This window comes from Tinamus guttatus, unplaced genomic scaffold (genome assembly GCF_059628265.1).
Source record: "Tinamus guttatus ecotype Peru unplaced genomic scaffold, ASM5962826v1 Tinamus_guttatus_pri_ptg000602l, whole genome shotgun sequence".
Taxonomy (NCBI): domain Eukaryota; kingdom Metazoa; phylum Chordata; class Aves; order Tinamiformes; family Tinamidae; genus Tinamus; species Tinamus guttatus.
In genome coordinates, this window is record NW_028289136.1 from 5,553,759 (window position 1) to 5,567,205 (window position 13,447).

The following is a 13,447-nucleotide window of genomic DNA, read 5'->3' on the forward strand; positions in this document are numbered from 1 at the left end:
AGCCAGGAAGCACTAATAAATGTGGGTTTTTTCTTCTGTTTTGTTTAGAGCTTCAGGTACCGTGTACACAGCCATGGATGTAGCTACAGGACAGGAGGTAAGTGCTGCTGGAAAACCCCTTTAGTGCATTTTGAAAGTTTTGGTTGATGGCACAAAACAAAGACATTCTTTCAGGGGTTCATGACACCTCATTTTTAATGAGGTATTTATTTCCTTTCCTAATGAGGCACGGTCGAGTGGTCTGAGCAGACAACTGGAAAAAATGAATTCCCACATTTTCATTCCTGAACCATTTTGTATTTGTAAAGAATCTTTCTGTGACCCTGAAGATTCCTATCTCTTTCATCCCAAAGGCTCCTGTCTTTCCCCATTTTTTTCTCCTCTTTATTTTGCTTCCTACGCTTACGCTAGCTGACTTGCATAGAAATAGCTCCTCACCCACCCTTTGCCCTCTCACTTTCTGCCCTTGAACTGAGGCAAGGAATACGTTTAATTTTTTTTTTCCTGAACATTCAGGAGTGCCCTGCATACGGCCTTTATCCATAATAAACTCGTCGTGATGGCTATGCAGCATCTATGGAAACAAATATTGCTCGGTGGAAGATTTCTAAAGAGAAAAATGTATGCATTATTCCATATATATTTATGGAAGTCTGCTGCACTGCTCGGCTGCTCGGCATTGGTACAAAGTCAGGGTTGCCCACCAGGGAGTTTCATAACTCTCTGCCTTTTGCTAAGTACTTTACCCCTTTTTCCAATTCCCAAAGCAATAATATGGTTCAGCTGCAGCCGCTGAAGAAAGGGAGCATCATTTATTTTGAAGCAATGGGAAATTTATAGGAGGAGGAGGAGGTTCTCTGATGGTTTTCTGCTTTCCTTCTGGACCTCTTCAGTGACTCCCATGTGAATGTTATTACATGTGAATTATTATTACAGCAGGCTTTAAAATCATTCCCATTATACAAGTGGGATCAGGCCCTTGATTTTTAGAATGGTTTTGGGGATCACTGGAAGTCTTGGTATTCTGTTAACTCTTTCCATTCTTTCAAGGGCTGGTGGCTGCTGGTACCAGTCCTTTTTGCTCCATTTAGAAGCCCTGGAAGGAAATTTCTTTCCTGTGCAATACACAAGAGTTGTAGGCAACTCTTGGGAGTAAAAATGCTTTTTTTTTCATAACACACATCTGCAGTAAGGAAAATGCCCCTTTATACACCTAGGCCTAGCCCTGAATGGGAGTGAGGAAGCACAGGGACCTCTTGGAAGCCTGTTTAGCACTGAACCGAGGATTTCTGTGTATGTAGCAAATGTCTTCCCTCTCTTTGTCTTCCATTCTCCTCTCTGGTCTTTTCCAAAAGCCTCATGGGGTTTTTGTGTCTGTCTAACTTGGGCAAAGTTTGGCAACCTTGTAAGTACTGTGGAAAAGCAGCATGGTGCCTCGTCTGTTCTTCCTATCTCACATGTCAGGACTTTATATAGAGTCTCCTGCTATGCTATCAAAATGATAATTGTATCTCTATATCAGCACTCCAAGGCTTGTTCCTCTTACTCCTTACTTTTGAGAGCTGCAGTTTCTGGCTCCCATTCTCTAGCGTCTGCCATTTGCTTTGCAAGTAGCTGCTTTGTAAAGGCACAATTGCATTTCTTTGCCTAAATATTGACAAATGCAGTTGGATTGTAGCATCTTTTGGAGCATTTCTGCCTCCTGCTGTGCTAAGAAGTCTTACAGATTTGCAGACTTGTCTTAGGACCAGGTACAGTCGCTCATGAAGTACTGGTGTTACACATAGTTGACTGTAGCAGTTTGCAGCACGCTGTATCTGACTCATTTCTGTGCAGAGTGGGTAAATAAGGAAACAGGTAAAGTGTGACAAAGCCAAAGGACCACAGCTGAGAATCCACCCCTGTTTCCTTTCGTTACAACTGGGGATGAAGCTGATGCAATTCATGTATTTTTAGGTATCTAAACTTTGAACTTCTTTCCCCCTAGGTCTTGTTGTGACAGATGACTAATAATTTTATTTAATTTGTTTTTACATATTACCTCGTCGAACTATGCTTAGGCCATATAATTTATCTCTTCCCTGATCTCCTGCCCTGCTGCAGCCCTCTAGAAGCACAGGAATTGTTTGGAGATGGAGAGAAGCCCAAGCGTCCAGAAATGACTGATCCAAAGTAAAATTAATAAGGATCCAAAATAAAATTAATAAGAATCTTTTTAAAAGAAATACATCTTTGATAAATCAGTCTATAGTAGATTAAGGGGATCTCTGCTCTTTAACCAAAAGCTTTGAGATGTCTATGGCACCACAGTCCAATATGAAAAGTCCAGTATGATATTTTTGGCATTAATAACTCAATATGTGTGGAGACAGACTGGCTGGAGGAACTCCGAGCTATGAAATGGCTCAGTAATGCATGCTGATAAAGCCACTTCCCCCTTTGTTTTTGTGAGTATGGCACTAAAATAATCACTGGTACTGGCAGGTTTCTAGGCAAACCTTTAGTTATGCTCTACACTTTCATCTTGCTTCACCACAGGTTGCAATCAAACAGATGAATTTGCAGCAGCAGCCCAAAAAAGAACTGATTATCAATGAAATTCTTGTGATGAGGGAAAACAAAAACCCCAACATTGTCAACTACTTGGACAGGTAAGTGATGTTTTGAAGAGTTCACAAAGGGGCTCTGGCCCTTCCTTGTCACCATCCTAAGCGATCCTCAGCTTCATGCACGTAGAGGACAACTTTGCAGTGCTCAGTGCATGTGGCGACATTGGGTTGGGGGTGCCTTATAGGTCTTTATCTATATCCCAGGAGAAGGAGATGAATCCGCATTGTTTCCAGGCTCTCCTTAGGGATCATGGCAGAAAAGACATTAGCTGCAGGCTGTGAGAATTCTGCTTGATTCTCCGCTCCTTTGCCAAATCTAACATTTTAAGTCATTTCCTTCCTGCAACTGGGGGAGAGATGGCAGCAATTTGAACTGTGCTGTTCTTGTTCTATTCTTCCACTGAGCACCACTTTCTGCTTGCAAAGAAGTATAATCTTTTCCTTTTGATTGTCTGCTATAATTTTTTTTTGAACCATAGCATAACGTTGGTGAAGACGAATGATATGTGGCACATAGCCTGGCAAGGCTGCTCTCTTGTGGGTGTGAGCAGTAAAAATAACTGTGCTCCTGGTAATTCACTCCTGGAGATGCAATTGCAGGTCTGGGGTCAGAGATCTGGCACAGTAAGTAGGTAAAAAGACCAAAAAAATAAAAATAAAAAAAATAAAAAAACAACTTTGGAAGACAGAGGGAGCAAGATAATTCCCTGCTCAAAGCTGGACTTTGCACGGTCACTTCTGCTTAGCCTTGGGCGCATTGCATCCGTATGGAGAGGCTGCCCCTTGAATCCCCTCTTCTCCTTACGGCAGAGCACCACCTAGGAGCTTGTGTATGTACAGACCTGCTATTCTTGTCCCTGGGCTGTTGTTCCTTGTGTCAGGATTACAAGGAACAGAAAAAAGCAGCGCTGCTGCTGTTGTGTGTGTGCTGGTGGTAGTCAGGCCAGCTGCCTTGAGTGTAACCTCTTGAAATAAATTCGTGTAGTCCTGACCAGGAGCATGGCCCTGAACACTGTGATCACTCTGTAGTCCAAGGCAGTAAAATATTTAAGTCTGCAAACAAGTATGTCTGAGAGTGAGGTAAAAACTCACATTCCTGTACATGGGATGTTGTTGCTGTGCATAAGGGCGATGGTAGCAGTGCTGCCATCATCAGCTCTTCAGAGACTGGCAGCTTCAGAAGGAGCTACAGGTAAATGTGCTTCTTTGGGGCAGGGAGCTGCCTTTGAAAGTTCAAGGACTGCTTGTGCATCCTCTGCTTGGATTCTAGGAAACAGTCACAAGCTGCAGGTGCTGAAATCCAGGGAGCAGTAAAAGCTGAACAGGCAGCAGCTTTGTGTGGTCGTTTGTACTGGGCTTTGGTGTGATCAAGCCTGAACCCTTCACTCACGTTGAAGATACAGCACTTGGTTGCAGTGAAGCTGCAGCAGCATTTCCAGCCTGCTGCACTCGTGGCACAATCCAGCAGCCTTGGTGAACTATAGGGTTGGTTTGTTGTAGGGTAACACGGTGTCTCAAGAGGCTGAGTTGCAGAATTGAATGTTGGCAGCTCGTTTTACTTTTAAAGATACTATGGAGGGACGTGGCCTAGAATCTCCCTTGAACTTTGAGAGAATATTTGGGTACTACTCAGCATGTGTCTCAAAATCCTATCTGCTGTTCCCTTAACAGGCCTGTTTGGATGTCTTAGCCAAAGCAAATACTTCTCATATCAACAAATACTTCAGCATCAATCCTGATGCTGAGTTCAAATGCCGCTGTGTCCTGTGTGCACAGCTGTAAAGGGCTCCTGTCCTGAAGGGATGGGAAGTTGTTTGTAGAAGGTGTGTGTGCGCAGGATTATTACTTGTGTGGAATGAAACAGATAGAAAAGAACACTTAAAAATAGTGCATACGGGTTGAAACTGAGTATTTCTCGTGGCTAATTAGAGGCTTCTTGGCATAGCTCTTTTAGACACCTACTCTTCCATTTGAGCATCTCCATGCACAAGCCCTTGCCTTGCCCAGCCAGGACATCTTAGTTGTAGGGTAGTTGCACATCCTGCTCTCCTGTTTAACCTCCCAGCTGCAGGAGCTGCTGCCTTTGTCCTTACCTTTCTCTCACTAACCCTTTTCAGAGGGATTCGTTTTTGTTGGATTGTGGTAAATGGAGACAGCAGCTCCCACGATGAGCGCAGGGGATTCCTTCAAGCTTCCTTCAAGCTTCAGCCATGTCCCTAAGTGCCTCATTTGCACGTTTTTGAGCACTGCCAGGACACTCCTCTTACTGTGCGGCAAGGAGCTATTGAGGCAGAATCACCTGGAAGTGCCTCTTTTTCTCCCACGGTGTGAAAGAGGGTCTTGGAGACCCAATACCCAAAGTGAGATGTGAGATGCTGAGCATCAGGCAAAGCCAACATCTGCCCCTGGTTTCTTCTTAAAGCTGTTCTTCATGTAATAAACCCCTCAAATCCTCGTCTTACATGGTGGCCATCATTATGGAATCACAGTCCCCTTTCTAAACTGAACCAAGGTTAGAAAATCAATGTAAAAAACTGAAGAAGTGTGGCACAGAAATGCTAAAAGAAAAGAAAACACTGATTTCTTTCTAGACTAACTTCTTGTGTACATGATGGTGCTGGAGTGGTGTCACTGCTGCAGAAACCTGTAACTAATGTTCTTGTCTCCTGAGCAAAGCAGAATGTTAGGGGACTTTAAGGGTTTATCCATAAAGAAGGCTTAGGATGCTGACTGACCGGTGTGCCCCTCTGAGGGGAAGGGATTGGCAGCTGGGGACACTTTCCTAAGATATTTAAGTGGGAACAATGTCATCCTGGCCCAGCTCAGACCACAATTCTTAGTCTTGTGGGTTTTATCTCAGTCATCTCTGCCTGCTCGTTGAACCCCGTCACATTTTATAACCTCTTCGTCCTTCACAGTTCCTCTCAAGTTAACTGTTCCGCAGAACCTGTCCTGCTTTTTGGTTTTGGCTTTCAGCAAAATCCTTATTCCACAGGATCAGTGTCTCTGAGCAAGCCAACAGCTTTGCTCCACTCTAATGTCAGCAAAGCTGTTAATTTGACTTCTGCCTTCTCTCTTGGCTCACCTGTCTCCTGACCTTTAAAAATGTGGAGATAGGCTGAGAAAATGCGTATTACATTTTTCAAGCTGATAGTCCCTTCCTTCAGGAGTGTTTTGTGCAGCTCCCTCTGTAGTGGCAGATTGCATTGATGTAGTGGCAGATTGCATTGATGTATTTTCCCAGAATTGACAGAAATTTCAAACGGTGGATTGTTTTCTTCCATCAATTTGTGATCTGATCCCCCAGAGTATCACTGATACCCCCAGTACTGCTAAAGGTGCTGCTGAAGCCTCATGGCTTGTCTGCATTTATAGAATAGCTTTAAAATGCCGTCTGCTCTGGCTTGGCAAATGGGGGTGTGCAGATACCTGCCTATTTTATAACCTGCTCCTGGCTTTCAGTTACCTTGTAGGAGAAGAGCTGTGGGTAGTCATGGAGTACTTGGCAGGAGGCTCCCTGACAGACGTTGTGACGGAGACGTGCATGGACGAAGGACAGATCGCAGCAGTGTGTCGAGAGGTAAAGCCCTGGGAGCCACCTGGGATCAAGAAGGGGACAGGAGCTACCCACGGTGCCTTACTGGCTCCCTAGGGATAGCTGCCTTGCCATTAAATTATAGATTTTTTTCTTGGGATGGATTTAATTTGAGAGATTACAGCCTACGCCTGATACTGCCAAGAGGGAGAGCTGCAATGCCAAATGGAGTTGGGATCCTGTTGGTTACCCCCGTTCCCCAGAGATCCCAGGGACCAGTTTGCCCTCAAAGAACCTGACGATCCCAGTGGGATATCTCTGCACAGTCCTGCATATGTTGTGTGCATCTAAGAAAGCCTCTAAGAAAACAAGCCCTTGCTACTGAAAATGCACGTTACTCTTCCATTAGCTGGCTAATCATGGCAGGTGAATAACCTCAAGCACAATAAAAATGATTTTTTTTCTTCTTTTTTTCCCCCCCCAGTGTCTCCAGGCTCTGGAATTTCTGCATTCAAACCAAGTTATTCACAGAGACATCAAGAGCGACAACATCCTGCTGGGAATGGATGGCTCTGTCAAACTAAGTATGCAGGGAACATCTGAAGATAATTTTTAATTATCAACCCAGGAGCTAACTGTCCTGTTACCTGCTTAGGGCCAGGCCTATGGGGAAGATGAGTGTGAGGTGCTTGATAGTATAGTGATGAGACTATAAAAATGCTCCTGCAGGTTTTTCTGTGGCATCTCTTTTAATGGGTATTGCCAAGCATAAATCCTTGTGTATTGATACCAGACTTGAAAGGAGGTTTGGGGTTCCCTTTCCTTTGGGCCATCCATTTTTGTTCACTAAAATCACACAGTTTTACTGCATCTTCCAGTCTGGAAAGCTCAGTTTGAAGACATAGGATCACAGGTCTTATCTGTGAGCTTTCTTCAGAGCGGAAAATACAGCCAGTACTTGGAGAGGGTGGAGCTGAAAACTAGAAAACACAACTAGAAAACGTAGCATAACAACAAAATGTTGAACCCAGCAACTCCAAGCCCAGACTGGTCTCTTATGTTCTTTGCCTCCTGCGTTATCAGCAGCAGTGAAGACCTTGAGACTGTTCTGCCCCTCTGGGGCTAGGGTAACTGTTACACTTGTGGTTGCTTATTCAGAGATAACCCTGGAAACTGCTGAGCGATTATCTTCCACCTATAACTTTAACAGGGCTGTGCTCCCCTTCTCTCCCCGACAAGTCTCTTGGCTAGCAGCCAACCAGCATGAATAAATCTATTTTTGTCGGCAGCGACAGCAGATATGACTCAAAATTCACACAGCGCTGATATGCTGAGTAAGAAGGTGCTTTTCTGCACATAATTGCTTTTTAGAATAAAGCTGCACTTAGGTGCAGTCAGATATCTGCAGTATTGGGCAAGGAATAGGCAGATGGAGGCCAAAGCTCTCCTGTTCATTATGGAATAACTTTTCTGAGCACAACATGCAGGTACCTGGCTGTAGCTTGAAGTTAGAAAACTCCCTGTGGATATGATGCAGGAACCTTCTGGACACGAGTTTCTTATTGGCTCTGCTGGAAATCTGCTCTGTTTATTAACCATATGTACCTTTCCTAGTTGTTACCCTTGATGAAAACTCAGTTGGGGATCAGGTTAATTTTCATCTGCCTAAAATTAAATCTGTGCCCTAGGGAGTCAGGCTGGGCACTGCATCTTGCTGTGTGGACTCTGCTGGCCTCACAAAAACAGAATTAGTTTTCTTTTGATAAGCTAAATACAAATAGGACGTAGGGGCCAGCACTCTTCATGCAGAGGCTCTAAATCTTTCTGTCTACTTAAAATAATCAATATAGATTTAGGTACATTGAATTTCTTCTGAACGCTCGAGGTTTGCTCTGTAAAGCAAATCCTGTTTGAGGGATGATATATCCACTGGGGAAGTAATAGTCCTGGGACATTACCAGGCAGAACAGTGCAGTTTTTGTTATTTAGATCTGACTGCGTATTGATTTGTGTTTTTACATACCCCAGAACACGCTTTACACTGTATACTGTGTAGTATATTGCAACTGCCTGACATTGCAGGCACGGCAAAGTTTCTCAATATCCATATAAGGCTGTTTACAGATCCCCATCGTTCACAGGGACAAGTCAGCACCTCTCTGGTCCTGATGGCCTCAGTGAGTCACATTTTGAAAATTACTGTTCCACATAGTTTTTCAGTATTAGCCACAAAGCCACCCTTCCTTTTGGAGTTGCAAGCAGCATACCAGACAGTGCAGCATGTTAACTTGTCCTACTGCTGTGGCATGCAGAAGTGTTGTTTGGGGAGAAACCTGCTGATTTCTAAGTCTGTTTCTTCCCCTCTCTTTACTTTTCCAGCTGACTTTGGCTTCTGCGCCCAGATCACTCCTGAGCAGAGCAAGCGGAGCACCATGGTGGGAACTCCGTACTGGATGGCACCTGAAGTGGTGACCCGGAAAGCCTACGGGCCCAAAGTGGACATCTGGTCGCTGGGGATCATGGCCATTGAGATGATCGAAGGAGAGCCCCCCTACCTTAATGAGAACCCCCTGCGAGTAAGTCCTTCTGTGCCTTAAGTTCTCACTGACCCTTCCAACCAAATGAGGCTATAAACAAGAGAGGTGAATCCTCCCAGGAGGTTTCCCCACACTCCCTATCTCCTTAGATGTTGCAGTAAGACGATTTGGCTCATTTTTTGGTTAAAAGCCCCAGATGGTCCTAGAGAGCAGAAGTGTGGGGTCTTTCTGCCCTGGAAGTAGCTGTTTTATCCTCTGAGGTGTAACCCCTGCTGATGCAGACTCTCTGGAAGGCTCTGATGAGTTAAGACGTGTGCACTCAGGTTTTCCCACTTCCCGGAGAGGCTCGTAGAGGCAGCAAGAGCACCTTGCAGCACCCAGCAGCTGGTTTCTCCAAGCCTTGTGCCCAGTGACTGGGCAAAAGATTTATCCGTGGGCCCTAAAAATAGGGCAGCTGTCACCTGTCTATAAACGTGGCATCTTCCTACTGGTGGGTGTCAGGAAAAAGGCAGCAGTACCTCCAGTTCTTCCTTGCAAGCTCCAAGTTCAGTAAGCCTTTAAAGAGGGTTTAACCCCACAGATAATTAAAGCCTAGACAACAAGGGAGAGATCCTGTTGGGATGCAGTGGTTCCTAACACAAGCCAGGCTGATGGGTTTTTCTTCAGCTAAACAGGATCACAGGAGTTAGATGAATATTGTTTAATTTTTGTCTCCATCTCTTGCACTGGGGGTGACTTGGGGAAACAAGAATAGCAGCAAAGTAGATTGAAGGGGGCAGGTATTTGGTGTTAAATGAGGATGTTTAAGTAACTCAGTGCTTTGGCCTCATTTAACTCCACTTGCTCCAGTTCCCAGGCTGCGAGACAGCTCCCATGGGAGCTGGCTGGGTGGTGGGCTCAAAAGGGCTGCACATTAATTCCTTTTCCTTTTAAAATCCATCCAGGAAGTTTCTCACTTGCAGGAGATCTCTGAAGTAGATGAACTCTGCCTGGGTGTGTGGGGGGGATGATGCTTCAGGATGATAAGTGCTGCTCAAGGATCTACTGAACATCTTCCAAGAAGCCAATTGCATTTTAGAGGACTAAGCTTCTAGGCCTTGCCCACACGGGGCAGCTACTGACAGAACTAAATCTCTTATTTATTCAGGAGCACCTTTCCCATGAGGATATAGTTTTTGCAGGAGACTAACGCTGGCAGAGCCGTGCCAGTTCACTTCCCTATGTAAACACAGTCTGGAATGTTGTTTTTGTCCTCCTAATCCCTCGAGATGACTGCAGGATCCAAACCCAGATTACAAGGGTAAAACAATAAAGGATTGGATCCCATCCACATAAAAATAGGGCAGGCAGCTATTCTATTTTTGCTGAGAACTAATCATTGAATAGTCTCCCTGATAAGTTTTATTTTTTCTACTGGGGGGAGGAAGAGGAAAATGGGTGTCTGGAATTTGGAGATGGAGTCTCACTTCCATAACCTGCTGGCTCTTTGATGCTTGTCCTGCTCTAGGCCCTGTATCTCATTGCTACCAACGGGACTCCGGAACTGCAGAATCCGGAAAAGCTTTCGCCCATATTCCGAGATTTCCTAAACCGCTGTCTTGAAATGGATGTAGAAAAGAGAGGTTCTGCAAAAGAGCTCCTACAGGTAAATGCTGGGAAGTTGGGCTCAATCAAGGCATGCATGTTTGCAAAAGCTGCAACAGTTTGGTGGTGGAACCACATTTTGCCACATGCTGCTCCTTACAGTGGGGGCGACAGTGCAGAACTTGGGGAAATGCGTTGTTATTTCACTGAAAACCTGGCTTTCTTGTCTGAACTGCTGGTGGAGGTGGAGGACCAAGCTGCCAGGCTTCGCCTGCAGAGATGAGAAATGTTCTTATGTTCCTTCTGTCACACCTGCCGTGGGGGTGGAAAACGTGCTCCAACCCTTTGCCAAACAAATATCCGGTGATCCGGTGCCTTCATACCTCAACCGTGAGGCATTCCCTGTGTTGCTCTCCTTTCTTTCTGATAGTTTGTCAAGTGGATTCAGCTTTGGGTGTGTTGCTGCCTTGTGAGCATTAATGGAGCATGAATGGCTGGCAGAATGGCAGCAGTTGAAAGATCACTCTTTGTCCTGCATTTTCCAGCACCAAAATTTGAGACGTAAAGCTACAGTCAAAAACAGTCTCCTGCGCCAAGAAGCGTAACATTTTTGCCTGCCTTTAACTCCTTTTTCATTCCATCTCTGAATCATATTCAAATACAGCTGCTTTGGGATGGTTCCCCCTTCCAGTACTCAGAAGGGCTGTGGGACGTAGGGTTTCTTTGTCTCCACAACATCCTGTGGAGCAGCTGAATAACCTTCACTCTCATCTCAAAGCTGTTTTGAGTGCCAGTCTCTCTGTTCTCAACCTTGACGTCCTCTACAAGGTTGGAGTATTACAAGCTTTCCAGTTACTGTGGATACAGGAAAACTTTTCTTCCCTTGCAGATACCATATTTTAAAACTTGCTCTAAGACAACAGACACTAGGTTCTGCCAGAAGCAATTTGTGATGTGCAGGGTGTTGTATGCTTTATGTTCAATATTAATGTATTTTATTCATGTACATTGTAATGTATTAGTGTATTTTACTTAACAGAGGTGCTCTGTAAAGTAAAATAGGAGTCTGGCTGAATGGCTCCGTGCTGCTCTCTCAGAATGTAGTTCTATTTTGCAAATTTCTAGCAGTGCAGAAGGCCATTGCAGGGCTTTTACGAGAGCCACAATGACAGAGGAGAGAGCTGGTTTCTGCAGGAAGCCCCATTCCTTCTGTTCAAGCTGCCCACGGGCTGTTTTCAGTGCACTTTCCTTCAGCACAGAATTTCACCATGGATTTTGCATGGGTTGATAATCCCCCAGGGATCCTTGCTGAATTCTGCTTGATCTTGGAAAGCATGTTGGGCGCAAAGGAGTGTATCAGTTCAGGCAAGCCCCAGAAGTCCGTGGTGGTGACAAACTTCTTGGGTGCTTGGAGATTAGAATAGGTCATTAGACTTTGCATGGGCTTTAGGTGCCAGGATCTTGTGGTCACTAGATTCCTACGGCATGTTCTGATCAATTTAACCATTTTTTCTCTCTCTTTTCTAGCACCAGTTCCTGAAAATTGCAAAGCCTCTATCTAGCCTCACTCCTCTGATCATTGCAGCTAAAGAAGCAGCAAAGAACAACCATTAAAGTGGTGGAGTTCAGCGTAGTCGTGTCAAGCCTTTTAGCTGTTCATTTCAGAGACTGAATTACCTGCCCTTCCTCCCTCCCACTCCTCCTTCATAGGGCTCCTCTTAAGACTCTGATGTCCCCAGAGGGGTGGCAGAGGTAGCATTAGCTGGATGAAGGGGCACGCAAGAGGGACACTGCTGATCGTAGTAGCAAAATGTCTTTCCCTCCCCTCGGCAGGGGTGAGAGGGGAAGATTCCTCTGTATGGTTGAAAAGATCTTTCCGAGATGTCTGAACCCGACCTACAAGTAGCAAAGCCACTTTGTTTTCATATTTCGTATTGTGTTTATTTTTAAAAAATAAATGTGGAGCCTTAGACCATGTTTATCTTAATAAATGAAACCTTTTGCTGGCTGGACTTCTCCTGCTTGTGCCAAGCTGCTGTTACACCACTGGGCTCTGGATGACCTGAGGAGGGAAGGAAGCAGCCAGCAGAAATCCAAATATCTGCAGCAAGTGACAGGGGGGCAAGGGCAGGAATCCGAAGGCCCCTTGCAGCACGGCTGGATGCCTGGAGAGCACAAGGAGAACCCTCTATCTGCTTCCTGTGGCCATGACAGAACTTAATTCATGGATCATCTTTCTGCCAAATTTTGTGAATCAGACCCTCCGCACCCTAGTTACAACTCAAACAGATCTCCTAAGCGTCTCTGATACTCTAGAAGGTAAATTGCAGAAGAAAATGCCAGAGAGGCCTTTTAAGGTTATTGTATCAGTGCTGTGAGGCTTGTTAGAGACCCCTGCCTTGTATGATAAAGCAAACACAGCCACTATCCATATAAGGTAAGATTTTCCTGCAAAATGTTGTTGAAAACTGTTGTTTCTTAGATCAAGTCCAGCAGAAAGACTGACCACAGACGCTGCTTTCTTGGAAACACAGGGTCACTCTTAATTTTTCTGAAATGAAAGAGTAACCTGGTTTCTTTATGCTACTGACTCTAAATCCTTTGGTTGCTGTAGTCTCTGAAACGGGAAATATAGAAGTGCAAGAGAGATCTGTCATAAACACTGTATACTGATTTTTAATAAAACGACTGCTGCATTTCTTAACTTGAGGCTGTGGGAGGACTGGAGAATTCGCTGTCACCAAAGAAGTGTCAGGTTGGGGTTATTGTTTATGTCATTGTCACTGGAAGCTTCAATGTGATGGGTGAAGTGATCTAAGCTTCTCTCTTAGCTCTTCTGTAGCTCCGTGGAGTAACAAAGTGTGAAGGGAGTAACTTCACACATAGAGGAACTGGATAAAAGACTGGTACAGCTGGGGGAGCCGCTTTCTCTGACTGTACTGCTCTCTGAATATCACTTTGGTCAGTCCTGGGAAAGAGTTTAAACAAGTTTTGGAGTAATCTCCTCTCCCTGTCCAAAGCAGTTGTGTTGCACAAAAACTCATTCCTGCTTCTTGCTGAGACCTGCTAGTGGATCAGCCTCTTCTCTGCCTCTAGGCGTTGCTTCAATTATATTTTCCCCACTGGAAAACTGGACTAACCTGCAGCTGGATGGAAACCTGAGGTTCTGATGTGACTCTTGG

At 44.9% G+C, this 13,447-nt stretch overlaps 1 protein-coding gene across 1 annotated transcript in view; it reads left to right on the forward strand.

The window, feature by feature from the left end:
- The window catches only part of PAK1 (p21 (RAC1) activated kinase 1), a 58,480-nt gene extending 45,506 nt beyond the window's left edge, over positions 1 to 12,974 (forward strand). The window contains exons 9-15 of the mRNA XM_088534992.1: positions 49 to 97; positions 2,539 to 2,651; positions 6,072 to 6,189; positions 6,629 to 6,728; positions 8,524 to 8,720; positions 10,189 to 10,326; positions 11,793 to 12,974. Coding sequence (XP_088391118.1) covers positions 49 to 97; positions 2,539 to 2,651; positions 6,072 to 6,189; positions 6,629 to 6,728; positions 8,524 to 8,720; positions 10,189 to 10,326; positions 11,793 to 11,879 — 802 coding nt within the window. The 3' untranslated portion in view covers positions 11,880 to 12,974. The remainder of the gene's footprint in view (positions 1 to 48; positions 98 to 2,538; positions 2,652 to 6,071; positions 6,190 to 6,628; positions 6,729 to 8,523; positions 8,721 to 10,188; positions 10,327 to 11,792) is intronic.
- The last annotated feature ends 473 nt before the right edge of the window (positions 12,975 to 13,447 follow it).